Below are 16,329 nucleotides of genomic sequence, written 5' to 3'. Positions count from 1 at the left end.
AAAGAGTTAGAAGATAGTTTTCTTCCATTTTTGAAGAAGGTATACTACAAGTGACTAGATGAGTTACTGCCCTTGATACTAAATACCTGACCAAATGAAGTGTCCACTGATTAGGATTAATTTTCTGAATTGTAATCAAGCATTAAAAAACACAAAATATCATCTATGATCATAGCATAAAACTATGAATAAACAACAATATTGGACTGGTATCAGGTAACCCCAGCATATTACATGATTTGCAGAAGTCAAATTCAACCTTGGTTTGGTTTCAGAACACAATTTTATCAAATACTTTCAGAATTTCAAAAAGAACCAATTGAACTCAATCATTTGAACAGAAATAAGGTGCCAAAGGATAGTTTAAACAATATGTTTGTTATTGAATGGTGTAAAAGGCTAGATACAGAAATATAGTTAACAGTTAAAACATAGTACTGAGAATAATAAAATAGATACAAAACAAACAGTAACTATACATAGTGTGAGTGAATTATGTAGTCAAAGTGGTGTGTACTAAATATTTTCAAGTAAAGAAAGAAAAACAACAATTTATTACAATGATAACAACTTAGGTTCACAGGGGTCCTTTCTATCATATTTTCTGGGATTGGATATTGATAAGAAATTATTATTTCTGTTTTAGAAGTTGTGAATTATAGACAGGAAACACTACAGCCAAATCTTACAGACTATCATATAACTTAACTCTTTAAATCAGAGATTGAAAAAAAAAAGTTAATTCTGTGTTCTGAATTATGAAAGGAAATTTTAAATATATTATAAAACTTAATTGAATTGAAAATTGAAATGAAAAATGCAAGAACAATCAAACTCCACATATAACAACGGTTAGTTAATAACAGATATTACCCTATATAAAGCTAGGGTTGGTTGTCAGAAACGTTATAACTTATAAGTCTCCTATCTGATTAACTTGAAGAAATCTGGGTCTTGTTTTTCAAAATATATTTTCCAATTATTTTTTATCCTAATTCTGATATTTCTTGGTGTAAAATTCCAGAGATTTTGATTGGTCAATATGATAACTTCAATAGTAGCAGACGTAATATAATTCAAAGATCACAACCCTGTGATGTTATTTTATATATTTACTATTCAAATTCAACACTTAAAAAGGTTCTAAATGTTCTAAACAATACATAAAATGCCAAAAAATTTCTGTTTGCCAACAACCTTGAATAATTGTTAGAGTTACTGGTCTTAAATGTTATAACATGCCCAGATATTGCCGTTAATGATTGCCTTAAAGTTATGTTGTCCCTAACAACCAGCCCCTGACGAATAGCAAGTTATAAACAGCAGCAAGAAGAAATTACATACAGATAGACAGTACGTGTATATATAAACAGTACAAAAATTGAGGTATAATAATATATTCCCTTGCTTAATTTCAAGTCTGATTTCATATTGAAGATTTGAAAACTTTGTATCAAGTGTTTCTAGTATGAGTTTAAGATTTTTTAAAAATTCTAATCAAATTTTGACAAAAAATTGCCGTTGAAAACAAAATATCAAACAATTTTCATCTCTAACGAGAGAATTTCAATTTTTTTCTTTTAATTTCTAAATCTTTTGGATAGTTTGTTTATTTATATATATGGAATGTTTTTCAAAACGAAAATATGAAATTCAACTTGAAACAAAGTCTTACACAAGATATTTCTATATATAAACTGTACATGATAATATAATCTTTGAATAATCTTAATTAATTAATCTTTAATTAAAGGATATTAATTAGAGTTGTATTTAATGACCATCGGATACAAATGTGTTGAAAATAAATCTGATAAACTGTACACTTTACTATTTTCATACAAATGTACACTTTGATAATATGATAGGACTGTACATTTTTATGATCTGATAGAATGTACATGGATATTTTTATAGGACTGTACACTGATATTGAGATAGGACTGTACATTTTTCTGATTGTACACATTATATTCTGATAGATCTGTACATTTTTATGATTTGATAAGACTGTACACATGATATTCGATAAACCTGTACATTTTTATTGATTTGGTAGGACTGTGCCTGGATATTCACATTTTCATACTTAGTTGTACAGTGTGTTGCATATTGCTGACCACATCTGAAGAATGCCTAGTTGCCCATTAAAGTTCTTTCTGGATAGATTTCAACCAAATATCTCTTGCATAATTCAAGTTCTTTCAAAAACTCGAAGTGCACAATGAGGTCAACTTCTATATAGATTGAAACATTAAATGTAGTCTGGATTAACATAAATAATTCGGTCTTATTCACAAAATACACAATAAAAGTCTTTGGAGCAAAAAATAACAAAATTCAACGCCTCCATCTTTGATCCCACAATATCCATAAAGTTTACTACCAAGTCAACTTTCTTGGTGTCAACACATAATATTCAACATTTATTTTTAAATTAAACTTTTCTTCACACAATTTCTTTTTACATATATTTCAAAAATCAGATGTGTGTTCTGATTGGTTGATTTTTCCTTTAATCTGATTGGCTGCCAACTTCTGAAGCGTCTGCTCGACATATAGGACATGTTCTATTGGTCTGAAAAAGAAATAGAAAATTCTCATCAATAACTTTCAATTAATAATTTAAGCATTGAGCTTTCACGATAGTTTCAATTGTTCGACCAGGCGGCTTATTTTTCAATAATATCCCATAATAATAAATATTTAAAACACAATTCTGTCTTTGAGTCTTGACAGCTAGTTTTATATACTTACCAGTTGTCTCTAAAATGGAATAATATACAAGATGCTTTTAACATGACAAATCTTTCAGACCAGCACTTTATCAGTAGAGTCAATAATTGATAACAATTGATGTAACTTACCTTTAACCATTTATCAACACATTTACCATGGAATTCATGACTACACGGTAATACACGTAATAACTGCCGATTTTCAAAATCACACATACACACAACACACGATGTCATGTCTAAATCTGATCGTCGTGTTTCGCTGTTGAATCTGTAAGCTGGAAGCTGATCTATTTCAGCTTTAGTTAACCCTCGTGGTTTGGCTTCACCCAATCGTTCGGCTAGATTCAATAATGCCTGAAAAATTGAGAAAGAACACATAAGCAATCTTAACTTGATAAGCCTAAAAATTTTTTTTTACTTGAGCTGACAAATTTCTGTGTGCGTAGAATTTTCAGTAGATGTCCCACTTTGGATAATGTTTACTAGTCATAACGTTAAGACCTATTGCGTTAATAAATATAGTCCTGAAAAATAGCTCCCTTTTGCAGATTCTAAAATGGAATTATGCAAATTTGTATCCTGTCTCTCCACGAATAATTCAATTTGAATAAATAAAAAAAAGAATTAGTAAAATTGTAAAATAAAAACGTAAAATTAATGAGCCCAATAATCTCTAAAAGAGATTAGTAATAGGATGTGTACCTCATAATTTTCAACATCACTTGCCTCATCAGAATGGTCTCTTCCGTACGGTGGTACTGGCGGATTGCTTAACATAGCCCTGTAAAATGAAGACGATGTTATCAATATGTGATCACAGCGGTAAGATAGAGTGGAGTGAACCAATTTGATCCATTCAACTAAAGTAAGAAGTTGAATAGTGTTGAAATTAAATATCATATTGGAATATTGGAGTACAATATGCATTACAATTCATTTTCATTTATCAAAGCTGTACAAGTACTTTCTACTTGTCATGTGCAGTTTTCATAGATGAAGATCAACCAAATGGTAAATCATTAAGAGGGCTGTGATTGGTTAATTTGATACTTACAGGAAGTGTAACAAGAATCCTGGGTATGGAGGAGGTGGTTGTGGTCTGAGTCGATTTCTTGCCATAGTTCTTCTTGCATAATAGCGAGAATATGGACCCTGCAATACAAAGATTTCAATAAGTTATTCAGGTAATCACAAAGAAATTCCAGAAAATTCCAGCAGGAATAAATGAATCAAATGGGGTGTTACAGTTAAAAGTCAACTTCATGGGCTGATTAAGTTGAAATCCTTCTGCAAAACACCAAAGCAGATATGAAAAGTCAAAATTCAGAAAACTTACGTATAAATCATGAGGTGTAGGATGAACTGTAGGCTCCTGTAGAAATATTGGTGGCGAGGGGTTCAATGTAGGTAGATTGTGAGGATGAATTCGTGGGGGGAGGGGATAGTTTGGATGATGCTCTAACAGTTGGACGTCATTCTCCTGTAATGATACAAAACATCAAAAATTAAACAAAAGATCATTTATTTAAATGGAAAGAAACTATTAGACTTTGTGATTAAACAAATTATGGATAAAACCAATCACAGCACTTGACACCATGTTTTGTTAGTGGAATGATAACCACAAAATCTCATATAAGGTTAAAAAGTGTTTTTTTAACGACATGATTAACATGGTGTTGGAACGAGGCGTAAAAATTGCGTAGTGTTGCATTAACACGTGAAACATTTACACATGATATACAAATGGGTTTGTCTTTGGAAGCATCTTTTAAAAGAATTTCTATGTAATGTATTATATAATTTGTAAAACAACATGCAGATAAAAATGACGGACATGAAAACGTGTATTTAGCAAAACCACACGAAATACAACAATGTAACTTGTAAGCTGAACCTCACTATTTTACTACAGAGAATGTTAGGCAAAATACTAAGTATTGATTTGATTGAAAAATAAGATATATATCATGTTTCTTAATTAATAATCTTGTTTTAATTACTTTAATCTTCGTCAAAACAATGACACAGGTCACATAACATGCACTACATCTTAATATGCGCATTATTAAATTGAAATCTTGTTAATCATGATGTTAAACCACGTTTTATTATGTTTTTATGTTCATGCGACGAGTCATGATTTTAATTGTTGTTGTTGTCGTCATTAGCTTAATTAATTAGTATAAAATTACATAGTAACGAAGTAAAAGATTAATGGATAAACTATATCTATATCCAGAAACTCACGGTTACAGAAGCCTGAAGAAGGCAGTCACGTGTTTTGGATTTAATTTCCATCATTAAGACACAACAGTCTGGCTAAAAAATTTGTTGTAAATTTCCATCAACATTTAACTAAAAGCAGTCATTAGCTAAATAAGACCTTATTGAAGTTGTACAAAAATACCAAAGAACGAAGAATTTCCGAATTGTATCAATTTGAGTCTCACTTGCTGCTTCATGCTTCAAAATGAGCATCGATGCCAAAGTTAGAATAAGTTTATCAATAGATCTGGAGCCTCGTAACTTAAAAAAAATCTTAAAAGGTATTTACCTGAACTGAGGGTGTTCTTCCTGAATAGTAGGGTGGAGGCAGGGGATAATGTTGGGGATGAATATGTTGAGGGGTGGGTTGTGTGGGGTGATGTAACATGGTGGGTGGCAGAGATTGAGGTAATGGCACTTGTTGAAGACAGGCTGGGAAATGCTGGACCCCACAAGAGGGTAACTGTACTGTACAAGGGATGGACCAAGTGGGCTGTGTGTTACACATTGGTACATGACCAGTACTACACACTGGTAGATGATGAGGTCCAGTGCATACTGGGAAGGCATATGGTGCCATGGTAACAGGTGTTGTTACGGGAATCTGAAATAAAACAAAAAAGCAATAAATTATACGGACAATGTGCTGACGTCACAATGAGTGTCATGGCTGACATCAGCTGTGTATGCTGATTTTATAATGACAAAATACTCCTGTTTGTTTTCTGATAAAGAATTCTATACCAAAATATTGTTGATATCGGGCATTGACATATAAACAGTTATTGTCAATATGAATTATTTCTCTTTTTAAATCAGAAATTTTGAAGGAGAATCTATAACATTTCCATAAAATAGTCATTTTCAGAATAAGTTATTTCTCAATATCATATCAATATTCATGTTGAAAAATGGAAAAGGAATCTAAAATGTCATAACGAAACTTGAATAATTTGGTTACTGAGAATATTTCAACTACATGATGTCATACCTGGTCTACATCAATGATAACAGGTGCTTGCTGTTGTTGCTGCTGCTGATTGGGTTGAGGTTGATGTTGGCTGTGACTGGGTAAAACAGAGGCTGGATGAATCTGTCTACCCATCACATTTGGAGGTTGAAACGCTCTCCTTTCGGGAGATTCTGTACTTCTTGTAGGGTTTCTTTCTCTAGTTGTTCTTCGTCGAGTTCCAGGACTGGAAGAGAAAGGATGATAATAATTTTAAAAGCAGACCTATCAGATTGATTAATATTTCTTAAAAAATTAAAATCCAGTCAGATGTAAAATGTATCGCATTTCAAGCCTGGGTAAATATATAGACTAGTTTAGTCATTCCATATGAGAAATTTATTTTTACCCTTTTTTACTCCCCCACTAGCATCCGATCAGAGTTCACATCAGTACTTGATATTTCCTGATTATGGTATCTAAGAATTCACTCTGTTTTGAAAATGAGGTATAGTCTAGCTTATCAAGTCATCAGTTATAGAGTCATAAATATTTGATGTTTACTTCAAGACTAGAACAACAGGACATAATAAATATTTCAGGTCTGGACTTCGATAATGAAGGAAAGAAGAGAATTTGTAATTTTTTTGTCGTCCAACCAATTTACATGAATTAAATATAAATTTCCTCAGCTCTGTACTCTAAAAGTGCGAATAGAGGATGTACGGTGTCTTGTGCGGTGTACGATGCAAGATTAACGATAACATAGAGAATACTAGAAGCGAATCGTGCCTGCATTGATCCACACATCATGTGTTAACTTGTTCTATTTTCTAATCTCTATATAGAGCAGTTTAGATGCAAAGAAAAAGGTAAAATCTAGAAATTCTAGGATTCATTGAAAATGTTGAAATTGAAATAGGTGGATGAATTGATTGACAGTTGTATTGCATGATATAATGTTGCATGACCATATTCGTTAAACACTGTGACTGATCTCTTAACGGGGAAGAAAAAGGATACTTTCTTTCTAGAAATTCTAGAATTCATTGAAATTATGAAATTGAAATAGTTTTGATTGATTGACAGTGGGATTGCAGGTCTAAAAAAATAATCCTTGTGACGTCATAAAATGTTATGTTAAATTGCAATAACCATAGACGTCAGACTTTAAAATGGAAATGGTGTAAATTGATGCAATAAGTGTCTCCAAAGCACATAATAATGTTACAAAAAAATCTTTAGATTTTCCTTAAGTGAATTTGAATCTTACCTTCTTCTGGCCCGACTACTTTCTCCAGAAACTCGTCGTTGTGTAGCACTGCGTCGACGTGTTCTTTGCCCCTCAGCTGCTGGTTCCCAGGATCTCACAGGGGGTGGACTGGGGGAGTTTGTTAAATCTACAATACTAGCAGAAGTCTTCCGCCGTTTCCGATTGGGACTCTCCGTCTGCAATGAGAAAAATACGAAATATGGATTACTGATGAAATTAATCTGAAATAAAGGCACAAGAAAATAAGTGTCTGCAGAATAAGAATTAATGTTTTTATTCTACCAAAAACATCAAAATCATAAATTCAAATTAAAAACAAATAATATATAGTCATAATAAAATCAAGTTTTGTACTTGAATTCATTCTAAAAGAAAATCGTGCATTAAAATGATTCAACATGGAGATAGACACTTTAAAACAGGATACAGGGATAGATAGTCTCTTGATTGTACAACTCACAATTTCTTTCTTTCAACACTAGAAGAAAACTGACAAGACCTCCTCCAAATCATAATCCATAAGTTAAAGTCTTCAACTATATATTACAAAGAAAATGTCAACTCTTTCTACCAGATGGTCCTTGTCCAAAAACTTGTGGCAAAAAAGCTAGTTATCTTTCTGCCAAATGCACTCCCTCTGCCAAGATTTCCTTTGCACCATTTTGCCAAGACTCAAGCTAACATTTTAACAAGAATAATTGAGTATAATTTAGCCCCAGGTTCATGGTTTAATTATAGCAATATCAGTATTTACAGCCTTATTTTAAGTTCAAAGGTATTAAACTCTAATTAATCTAGTTGCTAAAATGGCAGACACACCCTCAAAATAATTTTAAAGATGCATCTCTAAGATTTTTACAGCCTTTGGCTTCATGTCATTTACAGAGTCAACTTCTTCAGTTTGAATACTGTAGCCAACTGAATATTCTTAGCTCGATATATTGGTAACATGATTTAAGCTTCTAGCAGCCTGGACTAACCTGTGAATAAATACCTCTGATTATCAAGGGACCTCTCAAACTATATCTAAATAACAGCGTAAGCGATAAACACCAAACGGTGCAGAACATTTGGACATTAAAGTAACAGCATGCATAAAATTGCGAAATATGACCAGCTTAATCTGTTAGTGTAAAATACTTGATCAATATCATAATAAAGGTCATATCTAATACAACCCACATATAATCTGGGTCAACATATTAAAACCCACATCCTCGGTAAAATTTGTACATGGGTAGAATGTAATACTGGTGATAAGAAAGCTAGTTAAAGAGACATGTGTACGATTATTTTAGTAGGAGACCTGCCTGATTGAATGCAACAATAGAAATAAATATTAAATATCTAAATTTTTCACAATTTTCATGATACTAAGGGGACATGTCTATAGTTATAAAAGTACCTATTCATTCTCTGCCAAACATAATTCTACACAGCAATATTGTAGGACCAGGATATGAACTAATAAACAAACATCAATGTAAAAAGATTCAAAACAACTGAATGTTAATATTTCATGGAAAACATCCTGTTCAGAGTCTCATATACCAATGAAAAATGTTCCTTTTTGAACAATTTTGAAAGACTAGGATTGTCACTAAAAATAAAAAAACATCTCTGAGGCATGACTTCCTTTTCTAAATACAGGAAAGTTGAAAATTAGATATTTATTGAACAGGTGCTTTCTGCTCCAGAGTGGGTTAATGAAGACACCATGAAATGTACGATTAATCCAAACAATTATCATGGCTAACAATGTAATATATATTCAAATGAAATTATTTTTTTAAATAAGTAATAATTTCATGCTTGAGCAAAAGCGGAAAGAACTGAATGTTGAAATATTACCGATCTGCGAAAATGTTTGACCATTCCAAAATACAGAAACCTTTCTTCAAAATTGGACAAGTTCTAAATGTTCTAGAGTTTGTCTTGGTCAAAGCAAATGAAAATAATATTAACTACAAATGGTAAAGTGAAATTCATTCTAAAATTGTCTGAGCAATTTAAATTCTTGGCTTTTTAAATACTGATCAAAACACATTTGATAAAATTTGGAGACTAAAAAAGATTTGAAATAACTAGTGGCGTGGACTGCATGTCAAGCAGTCTGAAGTCTTGACTAATGAAGCTTATAGAGATATCTCCACTACATTAGACTAGACTTGGTATCTTTAAACTCATAAATTATTCCCATTGTTCTCCCCTTTGACACAACTTCCATTTCCCCATGGGCAGGAAATAGATAAAATATTTCATTCAGATTTGACAAACCCTCACAAAGATAACCCCCATGATTTAAACACACCCCAAATTTTATTTTCAAACCCCTTGAGGATAGTTATTATTTAATAACCGGCAAAAATCACCTAATCTTAAAATGCCATGAACATGTCAAAAACATATTTAAAATCCCAGTGCCCCTGGCATCATTAGACCTCAGTAATCAGTACATCTGGCAAGGCAGAAGAATGTATTTTGAATTTATTTTGCCGAATAAAATATCCTATTTAAAATAGACAATGTATAAGAATGGCTTCTTTGTAAAAATAATTTATGTTGAAAACTGCCACTGTCATAAATTTCTATACACATCAAATTTGTCATTGGCTTTAAAAAGTCTCAAAGGTTGGTTCATCTGAATATCAAATGTCTCCAGGACCTACATTTTGAGGCTTCAATCAGAAATGGCTGGCAAATAAATTCTAATACAAGATTGAAAGTATATCATTTAAATCAGGTCACAACACTTGCACTTACGAGTGCATAAGAACCACACTGTACTCTGAAGGCATTCGTTCAGTGTATCAATTTATTCAAGTTATTGCTTCATTTGACATACAAGTCAGTAAGCGAATGAATTCTCATGATGGGAAGGCTTATTTCTCAATGCTGTGCCAGTGCTTTTGAGAGTTGTTTCAGACAAATTACACCAATCTTAAGCCATATGTTAGCTCAGAAAATATGTACCTAAACAAATATTTAGGTTGATTCTGGAGAAGTGAAACAAAAAGATACTTTTAAAATAACCTTATAAACTTAAACATTTCACAGACCAGATATAAAACAGTACTATATAATTAAAAACTGAGACTTCAAACTAACTAACTATGCTCTCTTTAAACTAAACTCTAACAAACCAGATCTATCATTTCTGGCCTATAAACATAAACTCATTTTTAATGCAGCCTGTTTATTATGCTGCTATTTATCATTCTTGCACTATAAAATAAATAGGTGACCAAAAATGTGGTTTATGAGAACTTTATAGTATGTTTTGGTCAAGAAAAGTGAGTCACAATAACATTCTTTTGTGATGCCTTGCAAAAGACCATTGTGATAAGCACAGTTCTGCTTGCAAGATCAACTCTGACCCTTTCAACACCAGCAACACCTGAGTTGAATACGAGGGAGTAAATAGCAAGTTCAACCCAACATATGTGGTTCCTGAAACTGTCATGGAACTCAAATTCATTGGAATGGTATAAGTGTCTACAATACACATACAATGGCTATAGCAATCTGGTAAGAAGTCTTACTAAGAAATATCAATTCAAGGAACTGTTTTAAAATGATGGGGCTTGATTTTTCACATAAAGATTAAGGGAAAGGCATTCACAGGGATCTTAAAGACTATAAATAGAAGTATTTGTCACATCCTTCAACCAGATAAAGTGGCCAGATCCAACATTTTATCACATGCTTGAGGGGGTTAACTCTTCCATAATAGGGGTTAATATTTTATGTAAGATTTAAAGATTTAACCCTACCAAGGTGGGGGTTATAATTTTATGAAGGATTTAGCAAGAGACTAAATAACATAGGTTTATTATCCTAGCCATTGTAATAACAATTCAACCTTTTCAGTTTATGACAGGATGGTTCACTTCTATTGTTTTAAACCACTAGCAGTAATCCTGAGCTACGATTTTAATTACTGTTTATAACAAGGATTATCAAGTTCAGTTGACACTACAGGAACATCATAAAGTTTTGAGAAAGTGGAGTCTGTGAAGGGTGAATCAGAATTAAAACTTTGGTGATTCACTGAATGTCCTGTTTTTTTATGTAAACTCTAACAGGAATTCAAGACTGATAAGAACACAGTCTTGTAAGGCACTAGCTTAGATTCTATATATCTAGATTTTAGTCTATGATATATTTGAGACATTTCTCCTACCATGTTTTAAGTTTTCATATTTTCAGAAAACTCTCCTTAAAAGAAATAAAAGTAACGTGAGAGGCAAATACATGAGATAACTCAAGAAAGATCTGGCCAAGGCATAAGAGAAAATGTTACCTTATATTCTATTTCACAAGAAATCAAACCCCAATGTACCTAATCACCTTTGAAACAACTGAAGGGTTGGGAAACAGACTGTAAAATGTAAGGGGGGTAGTAGGAAGGAGAAAGGATAGGGTCCTATCTGGTAACAACTAACAAATAACTGACTCAAGAGATAAAATGGAAGGAAAAAGCCTCTCAGTTGACTCTGTCTGTTTATCTCTACACCAGGATACAAGAAACAGGACAGGAAAATGAGTATTAGTTTAAATTGTTTGTTGATTGCAGTTTGGTGTTCTAATCAGGGTTGACTAGTCCAGACCCTTTTTTGAGATTTCCTGTTAGATTTTAAGTGTGTTTCCCGACATTTTCCATGGTTATATACATAAAGTGTTCATTGGTGTTTTTCACAAATTTTTGAAACATCCACATCCATTTAAAGGAAATCATTATCTTCATTTAAATTGCCCTATTTCTATAACCTGACAATTTGGGTATCTAAACATAGATTTACTCATTGTTCTTTGGCGAATGTGATGAACAAAAATTAACTACTGGAATTTACAATATGTAAGCTAAGCTTCATCTTTAAGATTAGGAAGAGAAAATAAAAGGGGAGAGTAAGGGATTTGTTGAAGGGTATATTATTTCCTTAAAATTTAAAAAAACATCAGAAAAAGGGTTAAAAAAAAACCTGCAAAATACAAAATAACTTATTCTGTTATATTGAAGGTGGAATTAAAACAAGATCAAAACAAATTTTCATATTCAGACTTAAAATCATGGAACATATAGAAGAATCAAAACATAATACTCTAGGAGAAGGGTCTAAAAATTGAACCCAACCCACATGTTTATATCAAACGAAGGAAACTAAACCAAAACCAACCTTTATCACTTTAACATCCTCGTCAGAAGATTCGAGTTTATATTTATATTCCATATTTTCCATAGCGTTCAAATAATCCATAGAAATCATACGCTCACTGAGTAAAAATCCTGTTTCAAGTTTCACTTTGTTTTAAACATTATCCTTTCTGATATATATACGTATTTCTGTTCACTGTATGACTGTACTAAGACTCTACTTCACTGACCGTGACTCGTCCAAACACTCCTATATACTGATGTATGGCCAACTTTATATTATATATACCATATAAACTAAATTCCAATAGAATTCTAAATATCTCAAAATGGTAGATCACACAATATAGTTGATCCTCACAAAGTATACTTTATAAAACTTATCACTGAATTTTCCCTTCAAAATGGAGGGAAGAGTGGAAAGCTATGTAGCACACACCAGTGTGTGTTAAACTATGTAGTCCAGTGAGAGAGTGAGTGAGTGTTATATACCATACAGTAAAGTAGTGTAGTAAGAGCTAGAGGCTTATTGTGTTCAATACAAACACAACCTACACACAGCACGGTATTCTATACTCCTATACACGCCACTTTAAACTCATATTACTAGTAACTAAAATAGTGTTTTTGGCACAATTTTAAAACCACTAGATAATATTTTTTAAAAGTTTGAAAACAGAACAGTTCATTTTAATAAATTTCTGAAAAATTTTTATGGGTTAAACTTTAGTCCTATACTTGCTACTTTAAACTGTTCTTACTAAAATAGTATTTTTGGCACAGTTTTGGTTCAACACAGCAAGTGTAGACAACTTATTTCAAATTTTTTAGTTTTTGATAAAAGCTACTTTCACAATCCTTTACTTGCCACTTTAAGCTACTGTTATTTGGTATTTGGACTGAAATATGTTGTGTTTTCAGCAGAACTTTTATAAATTGCAAAGATTTCTTCCTCCAACTATAATTCTTTACTATGATGAGATAATTTCAATATGTATTTAAGTTTCATAGATTTTTGAAAAAAAATGTCACTTTAAGCTAATGTAGTCATGGTATTGAAATGAATTTTCCACAGTATTTTTCATATAACACATATAAGATTTCTCTGAACAAACTCAAAACTACTATTTTCGAAAGTATCAAAAATTACTTCTTATATCAAAATAGTTTTGACTAAATCCCCTGTATGTCACTTTAACCAAACTAACTCCACTGGTTTGTATATACCGAGATCTTGGCAAATATCTTACGTTTTGGCACAAGTTTTAGATAGACAAGCAACACATGAAATATGTGCAAATAATTTTATTTTGAAGCTTAATATAAGTTATAGAGTCTTCAATATTCTTTCTAGTGCCACTTTAAGCTAATGTTATTCTCTTCTTTAACAGCCAAATTCCTATTTTGAATATCACAAGTTTTACCACAATTGTTCAAATGCTGATGCAGAAATTTCGAGTATAATATACTTTCGAATAGATTTCAGTCTTTTTTAGAAAAATAATCCTGAATGTGTTACTTTAACTTCCTTATTTCCTGAGGTAACCATAGATTCAACATGGACATTACTTGATTTTCCAAACCTACTGAAGTAGAACACGATTGTTTAGTAGTCTGAATACTTTAGCTTAATGTTTTGTCTAAAGTTCACGATATTCAAATATTCTGTGCTTGCCACTTTAAACTTATATTTCCATTACTCGCTGTTGGTATTTTAAACACATTAAAGAGAGCAGGAGACGTTTTGCTTGGTTATTTTCGTCTATAAATGATCTACGCAGGCACATTAAATTCTGTTTCCTTAACACACCCTAGAGTAGAGTTTGAAAGGATAAAAGAGCTGTATAGAGAGCCCTACCCATTCAACGAGCCAGCGAGCCAGTCACTAAAGCTATGAAAGTCTCCTCTATCAATCTAGCCAGCCCTACCCATTGATCATAGCCTGCTGTTAGACGGTTTTATCAACCTTCAACCAAACTAGTGTGTGTCAACTTCATTTCCACTTGGCTTGTTTCCTTCTTCTCTCTAGTGATTCATTCAGTTCTCTTCAATCTACGCTTGGCCTCTAGCTAGTTCACTGACTGACACTCTACACTTGGGGATTGTATAGCCTCCAGATCCCTTCTCAAATCAAAAGATTTCAGACTTGTATAGTCAGGCACTCAACCATAGCGTGTAGACTATTACATAACCTACCTTTACCTGTGGGTCTTTTATTTCAATGTAGGAAAGGGGTGATAAACATTTAGGGCTAAGTCTAACTTCATGATTTACGAGTTTTGGACAATCAAGTTCAAATAAAACAACATATCTCCCAATCACACTTAACTCTACTTTCAACTTTATTTTAAATCTTTATAACAATGCTTATTTCAAAATAAAATAGGATTATAGCATCAGTATGTTACATTAATCAAATTTGGTCATTTGTAGAAAAAAAGTAAAATTTATTGAAAACATTAATGATATCAAACAGTGACATGACAAATGAGCAAAACATGTGCTGACCACTTGAGTCCCATTTGCCATACAGACCAAAAGACTGATTTAAAATTGAGACCATAAGTCTCATGTGGAACAGAGGCAGAGTCTCATTTGCAACATAACGGAGAGTAAAACTGCCCATGGTTTCCTAAAAGAGTTCAATTTTAAAAAAAGAAATCCAGAGACTTTACCAACCTTGTATTCAGATATAAAGATACTAAATACACAATTTCTTAACAATATCACTTACACTATCAACTTCTTTATTCATTTTCATTCAAACTCTGGACTTAAAATATTTTCCTCCAACAAACTAGACCTAGTCTTTTTCTTCAATATATTTTATGAGGGAATTAATACATCCATGGCATATCTTTAGACCTGTGAGAAACCACCTGCCCACACCACCTAATAATGGTCTTTGTCAACCAATTAAGACCTGTTAATCAATCTATATAGAAAAACAATGCAGTACCTTAAAAATAACAGTTTTATATAGTCTACTTTCAGTTTATCATACTGAACTAAGCTTACTATAAATAGACCATCTGGTTCATACCTTTGCTTCCTCTCTTCAAATCAATTGGTGAGAAAAATATATTAATGCAATTAGTGAATGCAAAATGCACATTAACAAGTCCACCTGTTGTCAGGGATTTAGCCTAGCAGACGACAATTTTTTTTCCATTTTTATCGAAGCAGACGACATTCTCCATTGGCCTTTGTTTGAAGAGTAGATTAAGGAACGTTGGTACATATTTAATGAGAAGGAAATCATTACGTAGCTCAATAATTTCAGGACAACATATGGCAAGGCTGACGGCTAAAAGATATTTCACTATTCACTGGTTTGTATACAGGCGATTTCTCCCTACTTCTTTCACCCATTTTTCATCTGGCTACACAATGTAGTCATGTGACCAATCAAGCCTGCAAACAATTGGAGGTATTGTTAGTGATTATTAAACACAGCTCTCAACCAATCAATATTACTATAACAGCTTGCCCATGAAAAAAGAAAAATTTCAAGAGCTAATTTGCATAAATAGCCCACATTGTTTTCAATTTCCAGGTCCTTGTATGATGGAAAAAATTTGGAAACAGCATGAAAAGCAAATTCAGAAAGAGTATGGAAGACAAATTTGAAAACAGCATGAAAAGAAAATCAGTTCTAAGATAGTATAGCCATATACGCCCACCACAGCATGCAGATGGTAAATATTCAAGATTTTGGGGCAAGGGCGATAACTCGAAAACAGCTCATCCAACTTGATCTTGAATATGTATACACATACCGAATTTCATTTGATTCCATCAAAAAATCTAGTTTTTAGAGCGTTTACAAGCAAATGTTGACGGATGGAAGGATGGACGGATGGGGGTGCCGACAATATATGTCCACATAGAGAGATGTGGGCGTATAAAAATGTGTCTTGCACATTGATAATTGGACTTCCAT

The 16,329-nt window shown here is 32.4% G+C and overlaps 1 protein-coding gene across 1 annotated transcript; it reads right to left on the bottom strand.

Annotated features, from left to right (window-relative positions):
- Window positions 1-2,515: 2,515 nt before the first annotated feature.
- On the bottom strand, window positions 2,516-12,462 carry LOTGIDRAFT_159128 (hypothetical protein; the record flags this gene model as incomplete). Its single annotated transcript, XM_009052778.1, has 10 exons — window positions 2,516-2,578; window positions 2,758-2,766; window positions 2,868-3,095; window positions 3,444-3,522; window positions 3,796-3,893; window positions 4,078-4,221; window positions 5,299-5,613; window positions 6,001-6,205; window positions 7,232-7,407; window positions 12,409-12,462. 10 exons carry the CDS (start codon window positions 12,460-12,462, stop codon window positions 2,516-2,518), a joined length of 1,371 nt encoding a protein of 456 aa, XP_009051026.1.
- Window positions 12,463-16,329: the final 3,867 nt, after the last annotated feature.

Source organism: Lottia gigantea (assembly GCF_000327385.1).
Source record: "Lottia gigantea unplaced genomic scaffold LOTGIsca_19, whole genome shotgun sequence".
In the NCBI taxonomy this organism is placed as follows: Eukaryota; Metazoa; Mollusca; class Gastropoda; family Lottiidae; genus Lottia; species Lottia gigantea.
The sequence above is the reverse complement of the archived record's forward strand: the minus strand, read 5'-3'. Positions and strand labels throughout refer to the sequence as shown.